The sequence below is a fragment of the Chrysochloris asiatica genome, unplaced genomic scaffold (assembly GCF_000296735.1).
Source record: "Chrysochloris asiatica unplaced genomic scaffold, ChrAsi1.0 scaffold00092, whole genome shotgun sequence".
NCBI lineage: Eukaryota > Metazoa > Chordata > Mammalia > Afrosoricida > Chrysochloridae > Chrysochloris > Chrysochloris asiatica.
In genome coordinates, this window is record NW_006408610.1 from 2,853,057 (window position 1) to 2,880,997 (window position 27,941).

The 27,941-nt window shown below is 40.0% G+C and overlaps 1 protein-coding gene across 1 annotated transcript in view; it reads left to right on the plus strand.

Annotated features, from left to right (window-relative positions):
• Positions 1 to 27,941, plus strand: part of PTPN9 (protein tyrosine phosphatase, non-receptor type 9) — a 119,655-nt gene that overhangs the window by 80,826 nt on the left and 10,888 nt on the right. The window contains exons 8-9 of the mRNA XM_006866468.1: positions 16,144 to 16,237; positions 25,099 to 25,165. Of these exons, the coding sequence (XP_006866530.1) occupies positions 16,144 to 16,237; positions 25,099 to 25,165 (161 nt within the window). The remainder of the gene's footprint in view (positions 1 to 16,143; positions 16,238 to 25,098; positions 25,166 to 27,941) is intronic.

Below are 27,941 nucleotides of genomic sequence, written 5' to 3' on the forward strand. Positions count from 1 at the left end.
GCTGAAGCTGAAGAAAATTAAAACAAGTCCATGAGAGCACAAAAATGACCTTGAAAATATCCCACCTAAGATTAGAGACCGTCTTAGGAACAGATTGAATGCATTAGACTCTAATGACGTAGACCAGAAGAGTTGAAGGATGACAGGAAGAAAGAAAAAGGTCACTAAGACATGAAAGAAAGAAAAGACCAAAATGGATGTCAGAAGCGACTCTGAGACTTGCTCTCCATTGTAGCGATGCTAAAGTGAATAGAAGACATGATGAAGTAAAAGAGCTGAGCAGAACATTTCAAAGGGCAGCTTGAGAAGACAAAATCAAGGATTATAATGATATGTGCAAAGACCTGGAGTTAGAAAACCAAAAGTGAAGAACATGCTCATAATTTCTCCAGATAAAAGAACTGAAGAAAGAATTTAAGCCTTGATATTTGCAATATAGCCTCCTTCATCAATATTGAAGGATGCCATGGGCAAAATAGTGAACGATGCAAGAAAGCATCAAAAGAAGATGGAAGGTATATACACTGGCATTGTACCAAAGAGAAATGGTTGCTGTTCATCCATTTGAAGAGGTACTGTATGATCAAGAACCAATGATACTGAAGGAAGAATTTCAAGCTACACTGAAGGTGTCGCTGAAAAACAAGGCTGCAAGAATTGATGGAATACAAATAGAAATCTTTCAAGAAACTGATGCAGCATTGGAGGCGTTTACTCATCTATAGCAAAAATTTGGAAGATAGCTACCTGGCATCAATAAGTTGGAACAGATCCATATTTGTTCTCATTCCAAACAAAGAGAGGTGATCAAATGGAATGTGGAAATCATATAAAACAATATCATTAATATCACATGCAAATAAAATTTTGCTGCATATCATTTAAAAATGACTGCAGCCATACATTTACAGGGAACTGACAGAAACTGAAGCTGGATTCAGAAGAGGACAAGGAACTAGCAATATTATTGCTGGCATCAGATCTTAGCTAAAAGCAGAGAATACTAGAAAGATGCTTACTTGTGATTTGTTAGCTATGCAAAGACTTGCAACTATGTGGATCATGACAACTATCGACAAAATTGTGAAAAATGGGTATTCCAGAACACTTAACTTTGTTCATGAAGAAGCTGTGCATAAACTAAGAGGCAGTCATTTGAGCAGAACAAGGAGAGACTAAATGATTTTAAATCAGGAAAGGTGTGCACTGGAGCTGCATTCTTTCACCATACTTAGTCTGTATGTTGAGCAAATAATCCGAGAAACTGGATTATATGAAGAGCATGGCATGAGGATTGTAGGAAGACCTGTTAATAACTGCGATATGCAGATGGTACAACTTTGCTTACTGAAAGTGAAGAGAACTTGAAATACTAATGAAATAAAAAACCACAGCCTTCAGTATAGATTGAACCTCAATATAAAGAAAACAAAAATCCTCACAACTTGACCAATAAATAACATCATGATAAATGGAAAAAAGATTGATGTCACAAACTTCATTTACTTGGATCCACAATCAACATTCAGGGAAGCAGCAGTCAAGAAATCAAACAATATATTGCATTAGGCAAATCTGCAGCTCAAGACCCTTTAAAGTGTTCAAGAGCAAAGATAACAGTTTGAGGACTAGGGTGTGCCTGACCCAAGCATTGGTATTTTCATTTGCCGCATATGAAAGTTGTACAATGAATAAGGAAGATCATAGAAAAATTAGTGTAATTGAGTTATGGTGTTAGAGAAGAATATTGACAGTACCATGAACTGCTAGAAGAACAAACAAATCTGTGTTGGAGTAGTACACCTGGAATGCGCTTTAGAAGAGTGGATGGTGAGACTTCGCCTCTCATACTTCAGACATGTTATCAGGAGGGACCAGTCCCTGGAGAAGGACATGGACATTATGCTTGGTAATGTGGAGAGTTACTGAAAAAGAGGAAAACCCTCAATAAGCTGGATTGTTGAGCTCAAGCATAATAGCAATTGTGAAAATAGTATTGTTGTTGTTGTTGTTGTTGTTAGGTACCATCGAGTCCATAGTACCGACTCATAGCGACCTTATGCACAGAAGAACGAAACACTGCCCGATCCTGGGCCAACCTTAACCACTGTTGCCATGCTTGAGTCCATCAATGTTGCCTTTTGGCCAGTCCTTCTTGTTGGGAGGGTCTTCCTCTTTTTCTCTGACCCTCCACTTTACCAAACATGTTATCCTTCTCCAGTGACTGGTCCCTCCTGACAATATGTCTGAAGTATGAGATGAAGTTTGGCCATCTTGGCCTCCAAGGAGTGCTGGGTAAATCAACATGATGGCACCTAAAAGGAACAATTTGATCATATACTTAGTATGTGTATCCACCACCACAGTCAAGATGTAGAAAAGTTCCATCTCCAGAAGGCTCCCTCATGCTGCCCTTTTATAGTCATATCTGTCTCCCTACTGTACTCCTCCCATCCTTACCTCTTCTTGTTGCTAAGTGCTATTGAGTCTAACAACTCATAGTGACCCTGTGTGGGGTTTACGGCTGGTGGGTTTGAACCACCAACCTTTCAGTGTGCAGTCCAGTGCTCATCCACACCAGTACTCCTTCCTAACTCCTGGCCACCACTAATCTGTTCTCCATGTCTATTATAATTTTGTCATTTCAAGAATGTGACATAAGTGGACTCCTATAGTGTGTAATCTTTAGGGATTTTTGTTTTCACTCAGCATAATTCCCTGGAAATTAAACTGTTGTGTGTATCAGTATTTCTGGTTTCGTTGCTGAGTAATATTCCATAACATGGATGGGCCGTCCGTTGTTTAGTTAACAGTTCACCTGTTGAATAACATCTGGCTTGTTTCCAGTGTTTTACTCTTTGGAGTAAAGCTTCAATGAATATTTGTGCCCAGGTGGTGGTGGTGTTATAAAGTGCCGTTGAGTCAGTTCCGACTCTTAGAGACCTTGTATAGGGTTTCTGAGGAGCTGCTGGTGAGTTTGAGCCACCAACCTTGTGGTTCAAACCGACCTTGCAATTGAGTGCTTATCCTACAGCACCACATCAGAACTCCCAGGTGTTGAGTGAATGTAAATTTCCATTTCTCAGGTATAAATGTGTAATTGCTAGATCACATGATAATTGCTTATTTACTTTTCTAAGGAACTGCCCAACCATCCTCCAGAGTGGATTTGGTGTTGCTGCTCTTTTTCATTTTAGCTGTCCTGACAGGAGTGTAATTGTCTTAGGCTGGGTCCTCTAGAGAAGTAAAACCAGTGAAACTTATATGTGTAGAAATATATAAAGAGTGAAGAGGACTTGAAACATTTACTTATGAAGATCAAAGAGCACAGCCTTCGATATGGATTACATCTCAATGTCAAGAAAACAAAAATCCTCACCACTGGCCCAATAAACAACATTCTTATCAATGGAGAAAAGATTGAAGTTGTCAAGGACTTCATTCTTCTTGGATCAACTATCAACACTCGCAGAAGCAGCAGTCAAGAGATCAGATGACGTATTGCATTGGGCAAATCTGCTGCACAGGAACTTTTTAAAGTATTGAAGAGCAGAGATGTCAGCTTGAGGACTAAGGTGCGCCTGACCCAGGCCATGGTGTTTTCAGTAGCCTCATATGGATGCGAAAGCTGGACAGTGAATAAGGAAGATCGTAGAAGAATTGATGCCTTTGAGTTGTGGTGTTGGAGGAGAATACTGAAAGTGCCATGGACTGCCAAAAGAACCAATAGATCTGTTTTGGAGGAAGTGCAGCCAGAGTGCTCTTTGGAGGCCGGGATGGCTAAGCTTCGTCTCTCATACTTGGGATTTATTGTCCGGAGGAAACAGTCACTGGAGAGGGATGTCATGCTGGGTAAGGTGGAGGGTCAGAGAAAAAGAGGAAGACCCCTAACGAGATGGATTGGCCAGGTGGCATCATTGATGGACTCAAGTGTGGGGGCGGTGGCGAGGTTGGCCCAGGGTCGGACATTGTTTCGTTCTGCTGTGCATGGGGTCGCTATGAGTCGGTTCTGACTTGATGGCACCTGACAACAACAATATAAAGAGTTTATATGAAAGGATATGGATCACCATTGTAGAGGTGGGAGTCCCAAGTCTGGTTCAAATGAACTAAGATCAGCAGACAGGTCCGGCAGGAAGACAGGCAGGCAAAGAATAGAGCAGGCCACTGGCTCAAGTCCAAAGAAGCAGAGGTTGGAGGATGACCCAGATGCAAGATCCAGACTCAGCAGAACGTGAGCAAGCTTTGCCTGTTGTTTGGTGCTGTCAAGTCAGTTCAGACTCATGGTGACCCTGTATAGCGTATCTGAGGCTTTTAAAATCTTCACAGGAGCAGAAAGCCTCATATTTCTCCTGCAGAACAATTGGTGGATTTGAACTGCAAACCTTGTGGTTTGCAGTCCAGTGCTTATTTGTATGGAGCCAATGTGTTCCACAAGCTGAGTAGCAAGGTGCTGTTTATTTGTTTGTACTAAGAAGTAGAAGTGATTCCTTCTGCTGCCCTCTTACTGTTTTGTTTTCTTAACTTTAAAAGTCAGTATCCAGTGGGCACATCAGAAATTTGCATCATGGAGCTGTTACTGTCTTGTGAGTCTGTAAAGACTGCTGAATCTCGGATTCGGGCAGTAATTTCTGAGGCCAGTTTGAAGAACAAGCAGAAATAAAAATGAACCTGGGTCAGAGGACCTCATGCAGCCAGCAGCACATTGGCTGATGTTTAGGTTTACCCTACAGCATCTCAGAAGCTCACTGCACAGGCTCTACCAGATACAAAATCCACACTCAGCAGAATGAGAGCAAGCTTTGCTTGAGTATCCATTATATTAGAAGCAGGCTACACCCCCAAAGAAACAGCCTTTCAATTGGTTAGCTGCTTGCTCCTAGTCAATCATCATAGAGTTAACTTCTCTGTATTAGATCTCACCATGGGGGTAACCACATCTCAGCTGCCAAACCACTGGGAATCCTGGTCCAGTCCAGTTGACACAAAACTCTAACTGATATCTCATATTTGATTTTCATTAGCATTTCCCTAATGACTAATGAAGAGTTCTGGTGTGGTGCTGCAGGATAATGCACTGGATCACAAAATCAGTTTGAACTGCAAGGTTGGTGGTTCACATCCACCAGCCACTCCTTGGAAACCCTTTACAGGTCACTATGAGTCAGAACCTACTTGACAGCAGTTAATAATGACAGCAACAAAATGACTAAGGATATTAAACGTCTTTTCATACACTTATTTGTCTTCTCTTTGATTACATATCTTTTCGTGTCTTTCGTCTGTCTTCTAATGAGATAGTTGCTTTTCTTTTTGTTTTTTACTCTTACATGTTGAAGGTTCTTTATATACTCTCAATAGTGACTCTTTGTTGTATATATGGTTTGTGGCTATTTTCTTCCAGTCTGCAGCTTGACAGGATTTTAATGAAGCAAAGTTTTTAGTTTTGATAAAGTCCAATTAATTGATTTGCCCTTTTATGTATCATGCTTTTGCTATTAAATCTAAGAATGCTTTGTTTAACCCTAGAGCCTAAAGATTTTCTCCATTTTTTTCCCCCTAAAAGTTTCATGCTTGACATTTAAGTCTGTGACCCATTTTGAATTCATTTTTACATCAAGTGTAGTGTTTAGGTTGCTGCTCTTTTTTTTTTGGCTTATGTAGTGTAGTGAATTACATGTACAACCCTTGTGAAATTGTTGTGAAGTGCTGTTGAGTCAGTTCCAACTTACAGCAAACCTGTATAAGGTTTCTGAGGAGCGGCTGATGGTTTTGACAGTCCAGTATTTACAGGCTTAGCTGATTCTATTTGTAATTAGGGAAATCAAATCAATTCTTGAGAGAGTCTAGGGGCTCATACAGAGAGCTCTTGTCATCAAGCCCAAAGACGTTTCTTTGCCTGGCCGGTTTCTTTTTACATACTGGTGAAGTTATAAATACATCCAAGTACCAAAACCCACTGCTACTGAGATAGTTCCAAGCCATAGTGACCTTATATAGGGTTTCTGAGACTAAATCTTTATGTTAGCAGACAGCCTCATCTTTCTCCTGTGAAGCAACCGGTGGGTTTGAACTGCCGACCTTTCAGTTAGCAATCCTGTGCTTAACCCATACCACTACCAAGGCGTCTTACATCCAAATACAGAGAAGGGGAAAAAGCCTCAGACTTTGTAGAAATACAAAGAATAATTTCTTCATTTGGAATCATAGCTCTGATGGGGGCTTTGCTACAGCCCATAGGATCCCAAAGAGTTTTAATTTCAACCTTGGGTCTGATTGCCTGCTGTTACAAGTGACAACATTTGTTCCATATGTCAACACAAACCAAAACACAGCTAAAATCCAGCTCAGAATTCTGAACACAAGGTCACACCCAGATCTCACCCACCAATTCCTATGGACAAAAACAACTGCTTACACTTCTACTCTCCTCAAAACTCCTCTCCACAGATCCATCCCCGTGATTTAAAGTTTTAATAAACTTGCCTCTATCTGCCTTTATTAAAAACTTTATAAAAGATGTATTTAAATGCTTGAATTTATTTTATATGCTATGTGTAGATAAAAGTTCTTTTACTGTACTGCTAATGTGTTTATTTATATCCTCTGTTTAAAATACTTTGTCCACTAAATGATACTTGCATGCAGCTTGATGTGGCATGATCTGTGAAAGCCGCTTGGGACCTGTCTCAGGAGTGAACATGTAGGCAGGAATATGCTCACCAAGTGCCTGCTTTCTTGAGATTGTTTGGGGTCCCTTTTACCTTTCTTTCTTGGTCTTTTTCTAAGAGAGCAAGCTGGTGTTGGGAGTCTGAAGGGCCACGGGGGCGCCTCATTTATCATGGAGTGGTCTAGTTCCTCCAGCACCACCTGCACATACCAGAAGCGGCTGACCACCAGGTGCAGCACGCTGAAGCTAAAGCCCAGGGTCAGGGACAGGAAGCAGAAGGCAAGGAGAATGACATTGACCCGCAGGAGGTGGAGCTTAAGGACTTCAACAGATTTGAAGCGTCAAGTTCAAGCACATTCAAACCTTCATTCAAACTTTTCACAGCACTTCCATGAACGTGCCCACACCCATCATAAACCTATTGGTCAGCCTGGTCAAGAACTTCTGTACTATATGCATGTTGTCCTCACAGAATAGGCTGCTGGTGCTCTGTAGTGTTGACTGTGCAGCAGTAGCTGTTCTCAGCATCGCCTGCAAGCCCAGGACCAGGTGCCTGAGCAGCAAAAGCGGCAGCCCAGGCACAGGGAGTACAGCCTGGACCCGAGATTGCTGCAGTTACGTATGCCCATCGGCCAGCGGGGTGTAGGCCGCACTCAGGGACTGCAAGCTCCAGTTTAGTCATAATCTTGTAACCACCACAATGATTGGGTGATTGTTGTTAAGAGCTGTAGAGTCAGTTGTAAAACATAGCAACCTGTATAGGGTTTCCGAGGCTATAAATAACATGATGGGAGCAGAAAGCATCATCTTTCTCCCATGGAATGGCTGGCAGGCTTGAGCATGGACGCAGTCCAGTGCTTATTATATGGGGTAGTGGTGATGTGCCATGGAATCGGTTCTGACTCATAGCGACCCTGTACAGGGTTTTCAAGGCTGTAAATCTTTATGGGAGCAGAAAGTTTCATCTTTCTTCCGTGGAACAGCTGATAGTTTCGAACTGCTGACTTTGTGGTTTGCAGCCTGATTTGTAACCACTACGCTACCAGAGCTCCTTATTATATGGGGTTTGTTGTGAAGTGCTGTCGAGTCGGTTCTGACCCATAGCGACCCTGTATAGGGTTTCCAAGGAGCAGCTGGTGAGCTTGAACCACCGACCTTGCAGTTCAAATGGCTTTGCAGTCTGGCACATTAACCCACAGCGCCACACCAGGATTAGAGCTATGCAAATAAGCAGTTTGTTGTTCACCAAGAGGATTGGTGTTGACAGTGTTCCACGGCTAATCATAAGATTTTTAGTGACTAAATTTTCGGAAGTAGTTCATCTCTCCTTTTTCCTAGTCTGTCTGTGTCTGGAAGCTCAGCTGAAACCTGTCCACCCTGGGTGACCCTGCTGGTATTTAAAATACTGGTAGCATAGCTTCCAGAGTCACAGCAACTCACAAGCTACCGTATAGTACAACAAACTGACAGACAATGATTGGAGGAAGATTCATTAACAACCTGTGTTATACAGATGATACAACAGTGCTTGCTAAAAGTGAAGAGGACTTAAAATACTTACTGATTAAGATCAAAGACCATAGCCTTCAGTATGGGTTGCACCTTAGTGAAAGAAAACAAAAATCCTCACCGCTGGACCAATAAACAACATCTGTATCCATGGAGAAAAGATTGAAGTTGTCAAAGACTTCATTTTTCTTGGATCAACCATCAACACTCGTGGAAACAGCAGTCAAGAAATCAACAATATATTGCATTAGGCAAATCTGCTGCACAAGACCTCTTTAAGGTTTTCAAAAGCATAGATGTCAGTTTGAGGCCTAAGGTATGCCTGACCTAAGCCATGGTATTTTCAGTAACCTCATATGCATGTGAAAGTTGGATAGTGAATAAGGAAGACTGTAGGAAAATTGATGCATTTGAGTTATGGTTTTGGAGGAGAATATTGAAAGTACCATGGACTGCCAAAAGAACAAATAGATCTGTGTTGAAAGAAGTACAGCCTGGGTGCTCCTTAGAAGTCAGGATGACCAGACTTCATCTCTCATACTTTGGACATACTATCAGGAGGGACCAATCCCTGGTGAAGGATAATCATGTTTGGTGAAGTGGAGGGTTGGAGAAAAAGAGGATGACCCCCAACGAGATGGATTGGCACAGTGGCAGCATTGATGGGCTCAAATGTAGCAACAATTGTGAGGTTGGTCCAGGACCAGGCACTGTTTCATTCTGTTGCACATAGAGTCGCTGTAAATAAGTACTGACTCAATGGCACCTAACAGCATCAGCAACAAGGGGATTGGACCAGCTGCTAAAAATGCAAACAAAGTGCAAGAAATCCTTACAGGAAAGGAACCATAAAGATAAGATATATGGAGCACAACCTGAAAGGATTGATCAATTTTGTCATCCTGCTAGGCTTAAAAGAGAACCAGTCCCACAGCTGAGAGGGGACCTCACTACCAACCAGAAAGAAGAACCGGAGATGAGCATGTGTTTTGGACTCAGCATCCCTGTTCTGAGAACTTCCTAGACCCAGGAGAGAGAAAGTTGGAACACTGTTTCTGTGCAAGACAGTGAGAAGCATCAACAGAGAAACAGTAGAAGCAGAACCAGATTGGTACAAGAGGGCTCATTGATTTTCCTGACCCATGGAGCAAGGTGGTTGAGAGCCTTTGGGCAGAAGGCTTCCTGGCAGAGTGTAGTGCTACTGGGCATTTGATGGTGCTAGGTTTGCCCCCCATAGAAACTTGAGTGTTTTGGGGCAGGAAGCTTGCTGGCAGAGTGGGGTACCTCTAGGCACTTACTGGTGGGACTAAAGAATCTTGCAGGGCAAAGGCCAAGAGAAGAAATGCATCCACAGGGTCCTGAGAGGAGCGCAGGCTAAATAAAAGTTGTCGAGAGAGCTGCCCTTCACTGAAGAGAGATTTTGTCTACATGCTTATCCTGATCCCAAGTTGTAACCGATTAACTTCCCTAATCAGTTCCATAACTGTGAATTTGATCTGTGAGTTCACTCTGGCCGTTGCATTGAATCATTGAACCCAGCAGAGAATAATGCTGTGGGAGGAACAACTGGTGTCAGAATTAGTAAAAAGATTGGCAGAATCAGACTTCCGCTGATGTTGATGATCTTGATTCTTCTCCCCCTTGTGAAGTGAAAGGAGGTCTGACACCCCATGCCGCCACTTTGCAGCCTGTGGATGCCCAATTTCGCCCATATTATTTCTTGAAAAGGATATCCTTTTTGTATTGAATTGCTTTTGCATCTTTGTCAAAAATCAGCTAAGCATATTTGTGTGGGAAGGAGGAATGTTTTAAAGTACTGAATAGTACAGAGTATAATATAACAAAAAACTCTGTTCTTATTACCAAAATTGACATTGACAGTTGATACTAGTTTGTCACATTCGCCTTGTCTTTTTGTAATTATATAGAAGAAAGAATTCATTAGCAATCCCTTCTAATCCTCATCCTCAATTCTTCCCACTCCAGAAGCAGCCAGAACTATTAAATATGGTTATGTTTCCTTCTAGTCAGTTTCATTTACATTTTTTACTTTTATATACGTATCCATGAAAAACAAGCGTGTTACTTTATATTGGGGATCTTTTGGGGGGTTTTTTTGTTTGGGTATTTTTTTTTTGCTTTTGATCAATAATACACGCAGATTTTTTAAGAAAATTACAGAGTACTAAAGAAAAAAGTGGAGTCCTGGTGTGGCACTGTGGGTTAATGTGCCGGACTGCAAAGTCATTTGAACTGCAAGTTGACGGTTCAAGCTCACCAGCTGCTTCTTGGAAACCCTATCCAGGATCGTTATGGGTCAGAACTGACTTGATGGCACTTAACAACAACAACAAAAGAAAAAAACAACAACAATTTTGCTTCATCCCTCAGTTTTACTCCCTATGTTGTCATTAAGTGCCATTGTTAAGTTCCAACTCATAGTGTCCCTGTATAGGGTTTCTGCGGAGCAGATGGTGGGCTTGAACTACCGACCTTATTTTTCACAGTCCAGTGCTGATCCTACTGTGTCTCACCAGGAGCCCTTTGCTACCTATAGTCACCAGATTTCAACTCTTAGAGCTGTTTCTTCTGGTATTTCTTCATAATTCTAGATTAAATGCTATAATCTTTGTCATGGATTGAATTAATTGCCTCCAAAATATGTGTCAGCTTGGCTGGGTTATGATTCTCAGTGGTTTGTCAATTGTGTGATTATCCCCCATGATGTGATCTGAAATGATAAACCAATAAGAGAATTAAGGGTAGGCTGCAATATCTTTAATCCCATGGCAACCCTGATTCAATGTGAGGGCCTGTAACACTTTTTATCTTACAAAGGGTAAATGGAGAGAAGTGAGAAGGAGGGGGACCTATTACTATGAACAATAGAGTGAAGTGGGTCCTTTGAACCTGAGGTCCCTGCACTGTGAAGCTCCTAGATCCAGGGGAAGACTGATGCCAAGGCGCGTGGAGATCTTCAAGGAATGCTGGATCTACAGATGCCAAAAGGAGACAAAAATCTTCCCCAAGACCCGACAGAGAAAGCCTTCCCCTAGAGACGGCAGTCTGAATTTGGACTTTTAGCCTCCACAATTGTGAGAGAATCAATTTGTTTGTTAAAGCCATCCACTTGTAATATTTCTGTAATAAGACCACTAGATAACTAAGGCAATTATCTTTACTTGTCTATTATAAACATTGATTTATTACGACTTATCGATCTATTAATGATCTTTCAAATGCATATGAAAGTTGGACAATGAATAAGGGAGACCATAGAAGAATTGATGCATTTGAATTATGGTGTTGGAGAATATTGAAGATACTGTGGACTGCCAGAAGAACAAACAGGTCTACATTGGAAGAAGTCCAGTCAGAGTGTCCTTAGAAGCCAGGATGGTGAGACTTTATAACTCATACTTTTGACATGGTATCAGGAGAGACTAGTTCCATCATGCTTGGTAAAATGGAGGATCAGCAAGAAAGAGGAAGACCCCTAAGGAGCTGAGTTGGCACAGTGGCAGCAGCAGTGGGCTCAAGTATAGCAATTGTGAGGCCGGTGCTGGCCTCGGCAGTGCTTCGTTCTGTTGTGCCCAGGGTCACTGTGAGTGAGAACTAACAACAGTACCAGCAAATTGATCTGTTATTATAAATGAACATTTAGCTCTTATTCCAGATTGCCACATCCCTTTTGACAATCTTTTCAACAAAATTAAGCTATAAATTTTTATTACATTAGAAATCAGCGATTATATTAAACTTATGTAAGTTTTTTTGTTTTTTGTGTGTTTTTTTGCTGTAGAGCTAAGTGGAATTTTGTGAAATGATGAAATAGATTAAATAATTGAATCAATTTTGTTTTGTTCTGGCATTAACTAGTGTTTTTCGTTAGGTTTTAGCTTTTTTTCCATACTGATCCTTATTTTTTTCATATGCTTTATCAGATTTACTTTACACTATTATTATTATTTTCCAAGTGGTTAAGTATACAGATAATCTTTCAGTTCTTTTTTGAGACCTCACTTCTAGAATGTCTTTTATTCTAGTATAAACGTTGTTTGTTTTCTAAATCTTCTTCGCTTTCATTCTGCAATTTCGCCTCCCACTTTCCTTTATTGAATCCCATTTCCTGGGGTTTGTATCTTTTTTCTTTATTTACTAACATTCTGTATTAATGAACATAGAATTTTAAATAGGAAATAATTTTACCTTAGAAGTTTTAAGGCAATGCTCTTCACATAGCTATCAGTGCGAATGAATAAAATGATGTTATTCTTTCTCATGTTTTTGTAAATGATCTTTTTCCCCTTCTCTGAACAGTTTTAGATAATCTCTTTATATTTCTGTTAAAGTTTTTCACATGATGTGCCTTTTATCATTCATTGTGCTGGATGCTTGTAGGTTTTTTTAATTTGGAGACTTAATTTCTTCAGTTCTATCAATCTGGTTGGGTCTCCTAGAGCAGGTTGGCTTTTCTTAAGGGGTGAGGTAGTAAAGAATTTAAGTTTGTGAACCTTGTAGTATTGGTTGCTTATACTTAACTCAGCAGTCATGTGGTGAAAGCAGTCCTAGACAAAATGCAAACAAATGGACTTGATGTTTCAATAAAACTTTATTTACAGAAACAGGTCAGACTCCTGTTGAATAACTTGTATTTTCTTAATTTTATGTTTTTTTCTCTATCACTTTGACTTTTTGCTTTATATATCTTTCAGAAATTTTCTCAACTCTTTATTTTTTCTTTAAAGTTGTAAAGAGCCCTGGTGATATGGTGGTTGAAAAAAGCCTACCAACTGTCTCTTAGGAGAAACCTGTGGCAGTTCACTTCCGTAAGGATTTACAGCAGCCCTGTGTGGTAGCTCCGCTCTGCTCTAGGAGTCACAGTCCACATGACCACAGCGGGTTTGATTATTTTGGGTTATTGAGGTGCTGGTTTAGATATCATGTTTTATTTCCAAATATTATTTTATTTAAAGCCTTTTCTTGATTGTACCTTTTTCATAGCATATTTATTAATTATCTAGTGTTGCTATAACAGAAATACCATAGTGGATGGCTTTAGCAAACAGAAATTGATTTTTCATAACTTTAGGAGGCTATTGTACTTTGCTGCAGGGTCAATTTAAACTCATTGAGACCCTACTGAACAGAGTAGAACTGCCCATAGGGTTTCCAACACTGTAATATCTACAGAAGCAGACTGCTACGGCTTTCTCCCTTGGAGCGGCTGGTGGGTTTGAACTGCTGACCTTAACCACCAAGGCTCTAGGGAAGGCTCTCTCTGAGGTAACAGCCTAGTTTTAGCTTCTGTAACTCTGGCATTCTGATGGTCCATGGTGATCTCTATGTGGCATTTTTTTCTCATTGTGGTTGCTTCTCTGTGCCTAGACAGTGAATAAGGAAGACTGAACAAGAATTGATGCCTCTGAATTATGGTATTGGCAAAGAAAATGAAATAGACATAGACTACCTTGAAGATCCTCTACAGGGTCACTATGAATTGGAATTGACTCGATGGCACTTCACAATGAGAATGACTAGAAAAACAAAACTGTGTTGAAAGTACAGCCAGAATGCTCTTTAGAATGGAGGATGGAGAGACTTCCTCTCATGTATAGGTCTTCAGGTGGGACCAGACCCTGAAGAAGAGCATCATCATGCTTGGTAAAGGAGAGAATCAGCAAGAAAGAGGAAGACCTTTAGTGAGATGGATTAACAAAAAGGCTGCACCAGTGGGCTCAAACATAATAATGATTGTGAGGGCTGCACAGAACCAAACAGTGTTTTGTTCAGTTGTACATAAGGTCAGTATGAGTCAATGTTACAGCAGGTTTAGATTGGAGAGTGCCACAGTAGCTCTTGATCTGTGGTCAAAGACACAGGAGGCCACTCAGAGAGGTGAAGCAGAGTTTCAGATTAAGCCAGCCTGCTCAGAGGAGCTCATTTCTCCAGATTCTGAGCCCCAAATGGAGGGCAACACAGGCTTATATGGGGTCAGAGTCGGGGAGGGTCTAGGGTGCTGACCTGTTTGAGGACAGGAGGGAAACCATGGGGATTGTCTCCTGGGTGGGGAAGATTGGTCCCATTCAGTACCCTGATTAGCATTGGCAGAGAAGAGGCAGTTAAAGTTTCTACCTTTTCCTGTTCATCAGAACCATCTTGATATTACTTCACAACAACTCTGTAATCTGCTTTTTCTGTATCTCAAAAGTGATTCGGTCTAAGCTTTATTAACAAATGAATTACATCCACAGGTATAGGGGTTAGGACTCCAACACCCAGAATCTGGGGGACACAATACAGTCCATAGCGGTAGCCTGTTCTTGTTTTATATGCACAGTGTCTCTCCTTTCTCACTGAGGATATTAATTGTAACCTTTTTAGAAATCACTTTCTCTGTTGACTCACCTATTTTGTTTTGTTTTCAAGTGTATTTGAATTGGTCTCTTACTTTTGTGTTAACTTTTTTTTTACTGAAGATCCTTGGCTATCTATTGATTCACATTTAAGAGATCCTTAAAAACATCTTGGAAACTCTATTTTTATGTGTGTGATTATAATTGGGAAGCTCTGACAGCTACAAAACAGAATTGTTTTCTTGTAAGCTATTCATTTTCTCCAGGCCTAGGTATGAATATGCTAGGAGCTGGGCCAGGAAAAGGGGTGAGGGGAGAGTCTCAGTATTTATCATGTAGATTTTCACTTAATCTCAATGTGGTTAGCCTTCTGGCTCACCTGGCCTTCCAACTGTGAGAGTTCTGAAGCTGAGTCCTTGTACCTCTATGCAAGTACCTCCCTGGGTCCTAGCTTCCTGAACTTGTCCAAGTGTGCCAAAATGTTTCCATCTGTTTTTTCTTTTCCAAATATAGGTTCAAATCTTTGCTTCCTGATGTCTCTATGGTTACTTTCTTTGCCCTTTTGGGCTTAGTTCCTTTATTGTCATTGTATTAAAGCTAATGGGTGGACTGGAGTTAAACATTGTCACCCCACCTTGTTAATCTGAAACTTCAGACACTTGTCCTTAATATCTTGAGAAATGAGTAGTAGGAGACTTTATTAGCAGCTAGCATTTTGGTGGCAGGGAGGTGCAGTACTTACTCCATTTTCCCCCTCTTTGTAAGGGAAATATCTTAATTTTCTATGGTTGTAAGAGCAATACATACTTACTATGTTGTTAAGTGCCATCTAGTTGGTTACAACTCATAGGGAACCTGTTTAGGGTTTCTGAGGCAAGGCTGGTGAGTTTGAACTGCTGACCTTGCAATTCAAGCAGACCTTTGGGTCCAGTGCTTTATCCCACAGCAGCACACCAGGACTCATACTTATGTTGTTGTTAGTCATTTCTCACCGATAGTGACCCTGTGTAAGGTTTCCTAAGAGCAACTGGTGAGCTTGAACCTCCAACCTTACGGTTCAAACTTTCTATGCCAGCTCATTAACCTACAGAGCCACACCAGGACTCCTTCATACTTGTTATGCTATTATGTGCTGTGGAGTCAGTTCTGATCCATAGCAACCCTGTGTAGGGTTTCCAAGGAGCGGCTGGTGAGCTTGACCCGCCCACCTTGCGGTTCATACCGATTTTGCAGTCCAGGGCATTAATCCGCAGCGACACACCCAGACTCCTTCATACTTGTTTTAGTAAATGTTAAATGTTGTTAAGTGCCACTGCATCAGTTCTGACTCATAGCAACCCTGTATAGGATTTCTGATGAGCAGCTGGTAGGTTTGAACTGCAGATCTTATGGTATGCAGTCCAGCACTTGTCCTGCAGCGCTACACCAGGAATTCAAACTTTAAATGGCGTGGAACTGTAGACTGATTAGTGAAGAGCTCAGACATCTATCTCTATTCCCAGCAGTAGTCCACACCCACCTTTGCACTGCCAGCCTTTGTTTATACAAACACATAGGCACTCTCCTCACTTTTTCTTTATTCTAGCTTGTCTGTTTCATTTCCTTCAGGTCACCAGGAAACCTAGAGAAGAACCGCTATGGGGATGTACCATGCCTGGACCAAACTAGAGTGAAGCTGACAAAACGAAGTGGCCACACTCAGGTAGACAGATAAATACCATATTGTCAGGTGTACTATTCCATGGTGAAACTTACTAATAAAATAGAAAGAACACAGACTCTAAAGCCAAAGAGGTACGGCTTGAGTTCCTATTTTGCTATAACCAAATAACAATCAGCAAGTCCTTAAAGATCCCTCTCACAATATTATAGTGGAAATTAAGTGAAATATTTTATGTGCATGTTAACAGCACAAAGTCTGGAATTTTGTAGTTCAGTAACTGATAAAGTAGTCCTCCTTTTACTGTGTAGTTGTAAAAACAAAGCCCTATCAGCCAACTCAGTTAGTCAATGTTTACAATACAACTCTGATTAAAGTGACCTCTAATTTTCCATCTAGAAGATCTGAAAACATTTTGGATAAATAGCTAGTGTAGAATAAATGTTTAGAGTTGAAATGGTTAAATAGCATTTAATTAATTTGTTTTTATTCCAGCTCTTTAGCATTATTGTCTTTGTCATCATTTGAACTACTTTTTCAATTTAGTTCTTTTTAAGTGTATGGTATTGTCACTGGAAAGTTTATCCCAAAGGAGAAAAACCTATTAACATAATAATTGGGATATTTTTTTCCTTTCCAGCCTTCATTTTATATATCCTTGATAGCTTATTCGATTGCTTATTCCTTTATAAAACACTCTTTGATATAATTTATGTACAGTAACACCTAACACTAGAATTTTGAGGTCAGTGGTTAAATAAATATTCTTTCTTATTTTTTCCTTTTGGTATACCAGTTCTCTCTGGTTACCTCTGTGACCATAGAAAACCCAGCATTGATTGAGGTTGCCATTCAAAGTAAAGGAATTTAGAACTCCCCTTTAATATGTTACACATTATGTGGTTGTTAGGTACCATCTAGATGGGTCCCATTCCTGACCCTGCATACAATAGAGTGAAGCACTGTCTACATCATCCTCACAATTGTTCCCATGTTTGAACCCATTATTGTAGCCACTGTGTCATTCTATCTCATTGGGGGTCTTCCTCATTTTTGCTGACCCTCTGCTTTACCAAACTGATACCCTTTCCAGGGATTGGTCCCTCCTGATAACATGTCCAAAGTATGTGAAAGAAAATCTTGCCATCCTCCCTTCTAAAAAGCATTCTTTTTTATTTACTTACTGTAAATTGGGTGAAAGTATTAAGGAGCATTCTAGTTGTCTTCCAAGGCAAATTTCTTCATTATTTTGGTAGTCCATGATATATTCAATATTCTTCATTGACACCATAGGTCCAAAGTATCAATCCTTCTTCAGTCTTCCTTATTTATTGTCCAACTTTTGCGTCAAGTGCACCTTAGTCCTCAAGGGGAAATCTTTGCTTTTGAATACCTCAAAGAGGTCTTTTGCTGTATTATTTTCCTGGTGCAATATGTCTTGACTGCTGCTTCCATAGTCTTTTGATTGTGAAGCCAAGTAAAATGAAATCCTTGACAATGTCACTATTTTCTCTGTTTACCCTGATGCTAGTTACTGGTTCATTTGTGAAGGTTTTTGTTTTCTTTATGTTAAGGTGTAGTCCATATTGAAGTCTTTGATGTTTGTAAATAAGTGCTTCAGATCTGCTTTACTTGCAGCAAGCAGGGTTTTGTATCTGTCACCTCCATATCACAGGTTGATAATGATTCTCCTCCAATCCTGATGCCACGTTCTTCTTCATGTAGTTGAGCTTTTCAGATTATTTGCTCAGCATACAAATTGAATAAGTATGTTGAAAGGATACAACCCTGATACTATAGACTGACTAGAAGGTGAAGAGTTTGCCTATTTCCACCCCTAAGAGTAATCCACCTTGTCTGATTTTAAACCATGCCGTGTGTCCTGTTGTTCTGTTTCAAAGACTGCTTCTTGTTCTTTCTACAGGTTCCATATGAGCACAAATAGATGTTCTAGAATTCCTGTTATGTGCAGTATCACCCATAGTTTGTTATGGTCCATACAGCCAAATATCTTTGAGTAGCGAGGAAAACATCTTAATTGGAATTCTCTGTTTTCAGGAAGATCCATCTTACTTCAACAATGATGTTGATCTTCTGAATATATCTTGAATTTCTGGCAGCCCCCTGTCAGTGTGCTGTTGAAATTGTTTTGAATTATCTTTAGCAAAATTTTACATGCATGTGATATCAACGATCTTGTTTGATAATTTCCTCATTCTATTGAATCACTTTTTTGGGAATGGGTACAAATAAATTGGTCTCTTCCAGTCTGTTTGCCAGGTAGCTGCCTTCCAGATTTCTTCACAAAGATGAATAAGCACTTCCAATACTCTGTTTGTTGAAACATCTCAGTTGATAGCATGTCAATTCCTCGAGTCTGGTTTTTGGCCAGTACCTTCAATGCATATTACACTTCTTCCTTCAAAACCATATGATTGTTGATTGTATGATATCTTCTGAAATGACTGAACGTCAGCCAGTTCTTTTTGGTATAGTGGATATGTGAATTTTTTCCACCTTTTGATGCTTCCTTTGCTGTTCAGTATTTTGCCCAGTTTGTTCTTGTTAAGTGCTGTCAAGTCAATACTGACTCTTAGCAACCCTGTTTAGGGTTTTGCCTCTTCAGTATTGCATCTAGAGGCTTGAATTTTTTCTTCAGTTCTTTGAGCTTGCAAAATGCCAAGCATGTACTTCACTTTTGCTTTTCTAACTCCAGGTCTTTGCACATTTTATTATAATACTTTTTCTTCTCAAGCTGCCCTTTGAAATTTTCTGTTCATTTTTTTTTACTTCATCATTTTGTCTTTTCACTTAAGCTACTCTGTACTCAAGAGCTAGTTTCAGTCTCTGCTGATGTCTGTCCATTTTGGTCTTTTCTTCCCTGCTTTTATTGACCTTTTGGTTTATTCATGTATTATGTCCTTGATGTTTCATACTACAACTTGTCTGATCTTTGGTTATTAGTGTTAAATGAGTCAAATTTATTTTTGAGGTGGTCTCTTAAATTCAGATGGAATAGTCTCAAGGTTGCACTTTGCCACTTATGGACTGATAGTCAATATGATTCCTGTGTATTCCATATAGTGAGGTCCTCATATATAGTCATCAGTTATGTTGTTGAAAAAAGTTATTTCCAATGAAATGGGTCAGTGGCCTTAAAAAATTCTGTCATGCAATCATTTATGTTGTTTCTGTCATCAAGGCCTTATTTTGTAACTATAAATCCTTCTTTAGCATGGTGACTCCATAGAGTAAGCACTGGACTGTGGGCCACAAGGCCAGTTGTTTAGGCCCACCAGTTGCTCTATGGGAGAAAAATGAGGCTTTCTACCCCTGCAAAGATTTATAGCCTCTGAAACACTACACAGGGTCAGTATGGGTCGGAATCAACTTGATGGCACTTAACCAACACAACAATACTTCTTTATTGTTTCCAACTGTCACATTCTAATCATCAGTAATTATCAATGTATCTTGATTTCATGTTTGATCAATTTCAGATTGCAGAAGTTGGGAAAAATCTTCCATTTTGACATCATAGGGACTTATTATAAAATTCTATCTCTTTTTCTTTAGGATAGTTTTTGGAAAACATTTTTGCCTTGTATTTGGGCATATAGGGTACATGGGTCAAGACTCTAGGGTCATGGTTCCAATATCACTTGACCCTAAACTGAATCCATAGACCTGATCAGGACTCTGGCAGAGGGTTTTCCTGCAGGAGTATTGGCTAAGAGATTGACTGGCTAAGGGTGAATCATCAGCATTACAAAGATGGTCCTAGCTTGATTGGGCTTTTTTTTTTTAATTGTTAATTAGGTGAAGACTGACAGAGCAAATCATTTTTCCTTGTTAGTGTGTGCTCTTGAACGAAGTCAAATGCTGTTCTAGAGTCAGTGATTGCTGGGTTTCATTGCTTTCTTAACTGCTCTGTCTCTACTACCTAGAATAGTGCATGGCACACGGCAGATACTCAGTTGATACTTGGAATGAGTAAGTGAATCCCAGAGTACCAAGAAACTAGTCAACCTATAGTTAATCTGAAGATCATTTCTGGAGTTGTAGTTCCTCTCAATACTGCAAACACTGACAGAGACTTTATTTCCACAGTAAGTGAAGAATCTGTCTTTGAAGAACAGTTAGAATGTTCCTTAGAAGGGAGTCTAGGGAGACTTTGTTTCATGAACTTTGGATATGTGATCAAGAGGGACTAGCCCATCAAGGTCATCATACTCAGCAAAGTAGAGGGTCAATGAAAGAGAAGACCCTCAGTGAGATGGATTGACACACAGGCGATAACAATGGGTTCAGTAATAGTAAAGATGAGGGGGGAAGGCATAAGACTGGGCAGTGTTTTCCTTCTGTTGTACATAAGGTCACAACAGAAGAGTCAGAACAACAAAAAGTTAGGGATTTAGGTTTGCTAGTGAATTGTTCACCAGATTGGTGTGGTGTGTAGGATAAGCATTGGACTGCCAACTGCAAGATTGACTGTTCAAACCTACCAGCTGCTCCTTTGAAATGGACTCATCAGCACTTAACAACAATAACAACAAATCATAATTTCCATTTGACATGACTGGTATCATAGGGTGAAGTCCTGGTGTGGTGCTATAGGATAAGCACAGGACTGCTAACCACAAGGTCGGTGGTTCATACCCTCCACCCACTCTTTGGAAACCTGATACGGGGTTGCTATGAGTTGGTACCAACCCAACAGCAGCTAACAACATATAGTGTACTTGTTTCTTCCAGTTATTTCAACATTCCTTAATCTAAAGTTTGTTTCTGAGGTCATTTTGGTTTTAATATTTGATGATTCTTCTGACTTTGCTGATTTTAATTCTAAGTGCTCTCAGTGACAAGAATGCTGAAAGCTGATACTCTTAATTATAAAGAAATAATGAATCTCCTTTAAGGAAGTGACATTTATTTTCAAAGTGTGACGATAGCTCTTGGGGTAATAGCATATATATTACATATATTGCTAGGGTTTGGGAGCAGGTACCAATAAATCTTTTGTTGTTTTTTATGCCTACTCTCTCCTGGGTCTTGGGAGGGTATACCATTGTGCCAGATGGACTTTGGTTAAACGCGGCAAGGACCTGGATGGAGAAACTCAACTGGAAGTGAATGAGGCTTTTAGGTTGCTGGGTCTCCTACAGGTGATCCATATAATCCATATGGATTCCTGTCTCTTTCTAGATATAGCCTCATCTTTTTTCTTCAGACCGGCTGGTAGGCTCGAACTGCCAACACTGTGGTTCAAGTCAACTGCTTATCCTCAGAGCCACTGTGCTACACACACACGTTGTTGTTGTTTAAGTGCCTTTGAGTCAGTTTCAACTCATAGTGTCTCTGAATAGATTTCTGAGGAGCAACTGGTGAGCTTGAACTGCCAGCCTAGTGATTCAAACCAGTTTTGCAATCCAATACATTACCCCACAGCGCCACACTGGAACCTCAGTCTCTGTGTGGCACTGAAGGATAAACACTAGACCACAAGGTTGGTTTGAACTGCAAGGTGGCGATGTCTACCTACCAGTCACTCCAAAAACCCTCTACACGGTTGCTATGAGTTAGAACCAACTCGACGGCAGTTGTTTTTGTTAGGTGCCGTTGAGTTGGTACCGACTCATAGTGACCCTATGCACAACAGAACGAAACACTACTGGCTCCTTCACCAACCTCACAATCATTACTACGCTTGAGGTCATTGCTGCTGCCACGGTGCCAATCCATCTTGTTGGGGGTTTTCCTTTTTGTCGCTGACCCTCCACTTTACCAAACATGATGCCCTTTACCAGGGACTGGTCTCTCCTGATAACATGCCCAAAGTATAAGAGACAAAGTCTTACCCTCCTGGCTGGACTTCCAAAACACAGTTGTTTGTTCTTCTGGCAGTCCGTGGGATTTTCAGTATTCTTCACCGACACCTGCAGTGATTCTTCTCCAGTTTCCCATATTCATTGTCCAACGTTCACATGCATATGAGGTCATTGAAAATACCATGACTTAGGTGAGGTGCACCTTGGGCCTCAGACTGACATTTTGATTTATAACACATTAAAGAAGCCTTGTGCAGATTTGCCTATCACCTGATTTCTTGATTGTTGATAATGGATCCTAGCAAAATGAAGTCTTTGACAACTTTAATCTTTTGTCCATTTATATATTGGCCCACTGGTGTGAATTTTTGTTTTCTTTATGTTGTGGTGCAACATATACTAAAGGCTGTGGTCTTTGATCTTCATCAGAAAGTATTTTAAGTCCTTTTCACTTTCAGCAACCAAGGTTGTATCATCTGCATACCACAGGCTGTTAATGAGTCTTCCTCCAATCCTGATGTCACGTTCTTCAAATAATACAGCTGCTTGGATTATTTGCTTGGCATACAGATTGAACAAGTGAAAGGATACAACTCTGGCATATACCTCTCCTGATTTTAAACAATTCAGTATCCCCTTATTCTGTTCAAACAACTGCTTCTTGATCTATGTACAGATTCTTCATGAGCACAATAAAGTATTCTGGAATACCCATTCTTCACAATGCTCTATATAGTTTAGTTTGTCATGATCAACACAGTTGAAAGCCTTTGCATAATCAATAAAGCACAAGTAAACCTCTTTTTGGTATTCTTTGCTTTCAGCAATGATATCCCTAGTTCTGTGTCCTCTTCTGAATCCGGCTTCAGTTTCTGGCAATTCCCTGTCAGTGTATTGTTACAACCATTTTTGAATTCTCTTCAGCAAACTTTTACTTACATGTGATATTAATGATATTTTCCAATGATTTCCACATTCTGTTGGGTCACCTTTCTTTGGAATGGGCACAAATATGTTCTCTTCCAGTCAGTTGGCTAGGTAGCTGTCTTCCAGATTTCTTGGCATAGACATGTGAGCATCTCCAATGTTGCATCTGTTTGTTGAAAGATTTCTATTTGCAGTCCATTAATTTCTGGAGCCTTGTTTTCCCCAATGCCTTCAGTGCAGCTTGAGCTGTTTCCTTCAGCACCATTGGTTCATCATAGGCTACCTCTTGAAATTCACATATCCAGTTAAAATGTTAACATATTCATGGAGTTGTGTAACCATCATCATAATCTACTTTAGAACATTTTCAAAACCACAAACAGATAAACTCTGTATCCTTGGCAATTACTCCCCATTTCTCCCTCTGCCCCCAGCCCTAGGCAATGATGAATTTATTTTCTGTCTGTAGGTTTGCCTATTCTGAACATTTCATATAAATCCTATAAGACACGGCTTCTTTCATTTAGCATAATGCGTTCAGGGTCTTCTGGTGCTGTGGTGTGTGCCAGTGCTGTGTTCCAGTTTATTGCCCAAAAGCACTCTGTTGTATGAGTGTAATCACATTTGTCGCATACATTTATTAGGTAAAGGATATTTGTAGTGTTTCCATTTTTTGACTGTTAAAAATATTGCTACTGGGAACATTTGTGTACAGCTTTTTGTATGGACATGTTTTCAGTTCTCTTGATTATATGCAAGGGGGCTTCAAAAAGTTTATGGTTTATGGAAAAATTCCATTATGTTTAATTTCATTTTCTACAAATATTTTGAAGCCCCTTTGTATCTAAAAGTGGAACTATTCTTTGCCTTTTGAAGAACTGCCAGACTATTTTTCAAAGTGGCTGCCCCATTTTACAACATCACCTACAGATTTTAGAGGCTCCAGTTTATCTACATTCTTGCTAATACTTACTACCTATCATATTGATCATAACCATCCTAGTGGGTGTGAAGTGGTATCTCAATGTGGTTTTGGTTTACATTTCCTTGGTAGCTAAAGATATTGAACACATGTTTTCATGTGCTTATTGGTCATTTGTATATATCTTCTTTAGAGAGATGTCTTTTTGTACATGTTGAACATTTGAAAATTGGCTTATTTCTTTTATATACTGAGATTTAAGAATTCTTTATATATTCTAGATAACCCATTGTTGTTGCGTCGACTCTGACGTACAGCGACCCTGTAGGACAGAGTAGAACTACCCCATAGGGTTTCTGTAACTACAAATTGTTCTAGAAACAGAGCTCCTAATTAAGGGGTTCAAGCTGCTAACCTTTGGTTAGCTTCCAAATGCTTTAGCCACTGTGACACCAGGGATCCATATACTTTAGATAGTTGGTTGGTTGGTTTTGTACCATACAGTTGGTTCTAAATCATAGTGACCCTGTATAGGGCTTCCAAAACTGTAAATCTTTATGGGAGAAGAAAGTCTCATCTTTCTCCCTTGGAACAACTGGTAGTCTTTAACTGCTGAAACTACCAGTTCCACTAACTAACTAATGGCTAGCTAACTAATGGCCACCCAATGTGCTACAGAGTAGAAGTATTCCATAGGGTTTGCTTTATGAAAGCAGTTTGCCAGCCGTACTTTAAAAATATTTCCCCCTATTATGTGGGATTTTTTTCACTTTCTTTTGTTGTTGTTGACAATATACACAGCAACACATATACCAATTCATGGCTTTTTTTTTTTTTATTACAAAAACTTACTATAAATGAAGTCCAATTTTTTTTTCTTTTTCACTTGTGTTTTGGTGTCATATCTAAGTATACTTGGCCTAAGTCAAAGGTCTCAAAGATTTCCTACTGTATTTTTTTCAAAGAGTTTTATAGTTTTAGCGCTTACATTTCGATCTATGATCTATTTTGAGTTAATTTTTGTGTATGGTGTGAGGAAGAGATTAAGCTTTATATTGTCCCAATATAATTTGCTGCAGTGAGATTTTGAATTGTGCTTTTCACTCATTTTCTATTTGAGAAGAAGAGACTATCCCATACCTTGGTTTATATTTACCCAGTATATCATTTTCTCATCCAATGGTGTAGACCTCACAGCTACAATGATGTCTCTTTTTTCTCATTAGACAGATTACATCAATGCCAGTTTCATGGATGGCTACAAACAGAAGAATGCTTACATTGGTACACAAGGTAAGTTGGTCCCCCCTCACAAGGTGACTTTGTGCCAGCTATCTGTGATTTCTTGTTTCAGGTGATAGCAAAAATTTTTAAGGAAATGGTAACTTTAGGTGATCTTGTGACTATTAGATTTGTTTGTTTTGTTTTTTAATGTAAGAATGTTTGAAAAGTTTATTATATTCAGAATCCACGTCACAAATAACTTTTAACATATTACCACATGCCAAGTCTTATGTGGTGTGAAAGAAGAATATCCAAAAGTTTCTAAAAACTTTGTTTCATCTCAATGATTATAACTCCCTCTCTGAAACAGTAGTTATTCTAATACCTCTCTGTGGTTCCCCATTTATATCTTATATTTCATAAGTGAACAAAGCAAAAATATTTGATACACAAATACTAAACAAAACAAAAAATATGTATTCATTTAAATGTCCAGAGGGGCACATTTTCTAGGCCTAGAGGCTGCAGTTACTGTCTCTCCATGCCACACCTCTGCCACTGTATCTGTTGTTGCTTTTCTAGGTAGAGAGCTCATGTTTTTTCTTCCTGATGGTCCTGGGACTATCTGTTCCTGAATTAAAAGATTAACTACTCCCCCCTTTCAGTTTCACATCTTCTACCATCACAGTTTTGACAATCACAATTAATCCTGCTAACAGTTACAGTTGAATCATAAAATCCTATCAGTGTCTTCCTCCACCCCCTTTCACCAAGACCCATCTGGGAAAGAGGAAAACTATTCAGTAGGGATTCTACCTTATACCCCCCTCATTCTGATACTAAATATACCAATGAGAGCTTGTAAGCCAGACACATCATGCCTTTATGTTGTTGTTAGGTGCCGTCAAGTTGATACCATCTCATAGTGATCTTATGCTCAACAGAACGAAACCTACCTGGTCCGGCACCACCCTCACAATCATTGCCATCCTTCAGTCCATTGTTGCTGCCACTGTGCTGACCCATCTTATTAAGGGCCTTCCTCTTTTGCTGACCCTCCCCTTTACCAAGCATGATATCCTTCTCCAGAAACTGGTCCCTCCTGATAATATGTCTGAAGTATGAGAGACGAAGTTTGGCCATCCTGGATTCTAAGGAGCACTCTGGTTTTACTTCTTTCAACACTGATTTGTTTGTTCTTTTGGCAGTCTATGGTACTTTTAATATTCTTCTCCAACACAACCTAAATGCATCGATTCTTCTAAGGTCTTCTTTATTCAATGTCCAACTTTCACATCCATGTGAGGCTGTTGAAAATACCATGGTTTGGGTCAGGTGCACCTTAGACCTCAGACTGACATCTTTGTTCTTGAACATTTTATAGCCCTTTATAGCTGCCCCTCCCCATTTTTGATAGCCAATGTCTAAGTTGTCCATCATTATAAATCAGTACATTGAAGAGACAAACATGTTCCTTGGCATGAAGAATCTTCAATTCCATTTGGAATTTTGAGAAACTGTATCCATAAGCAAAAGTCCAGTTCATCAGATTGTAGCAGTTTACACTTACAGTATCAGACATCTTTGTCTTCATTTGGTCGGGTTCTGGTCAGCTTAGCCCTAGCCATCCAAGCTAGGTCAAATGAGTATGATTTGGTATTATTGAGGAAGACAAATGGGAGTGTAGACTTTCTATATCCGGTATACCTGGACACTCAGCACATAAACTAGAGATTTGGATATGCAGCACCACTACCTGCAAGTTTTTGACTGTGTCATAGTATTGTCAGTCTAGGTGATTGGAGCATCATAACTCACAGCCAGTGATTGTTCTCATGTATAGTTTTGGAGACCAGGTTTGACAGTGGGACTTGTAAGATTAGATCTGGAGCCTGCCTTCTTTGCACTCTTCTTATCCCCTCCAATAATTCCTTTTGAGCCCAATATATTAATGGGTGTTGCTATCCTAAGAGGATAGGAGCTCCGGTAGCATAGTCGTTACGAATTGAGATACTAACCTCAAGGTTAACAGTTCAAAACTACCAGCTGTGTTCCATGGGAGAAAGATGAGGCTTTCTGCTTCTGTAAAGATTTACATCCTTGGAAACCCTGTGCAGGGCCGTGATGAGTTGGAACCGACTCCATGACACACCACCACCACACCATCCTAAGAAGCCTTTGCTGGTCCCTTTATTATCACAGATTATGGCTAGCAGTGTTCTGCCATGGATAGTCCATGTTAGGTCTGACACAGAAGTACTAGACTAGGAGGATTTCAGATGGAGTTTCTGTAAATGCTCCTGTGGACTCAGTGCCCTTCCTGACTTGGTTTCTGCCAATCATAAGGAGAATTCTAGGTCACTACAAAGAGAGTGGGAAGAAATTAACCCAGGGGGGACCTTTGACCATTGTAGAGCATGGCCAGTAAGAGCTCTGGCAGGTACCTTCCTCCTTAACCAAAAGATCAGACTTAGTACCACCAGTATGGGACAAACAGACATTCTATGCCTCCTAATGTGGTGCTGAGGGTTAATGTGCTAAACTGCAAAGTTGATTTAAAGCACACAGTCGGCAGTTCAAACTCACCAGTGACTCCTCGGAAACCCTATATAGGGTCGCTGTAAGTCAGAACCGACTCAACGGCACTTCACAACAACACTACTGTGGCACACTGAGAATTACACATCATCACCTATGTTTATGTTGCCAGTTTAAAAGTCAATCTACATACAGCCAATTGATTTTCAACAAAACACCAAAATATGACCCATGTGGAGGGGATAGTCTCTTCAACAGATGGTGCCGGCAGAACTGGAAAATGATATGCAAAAGTCTGAAACAAGAC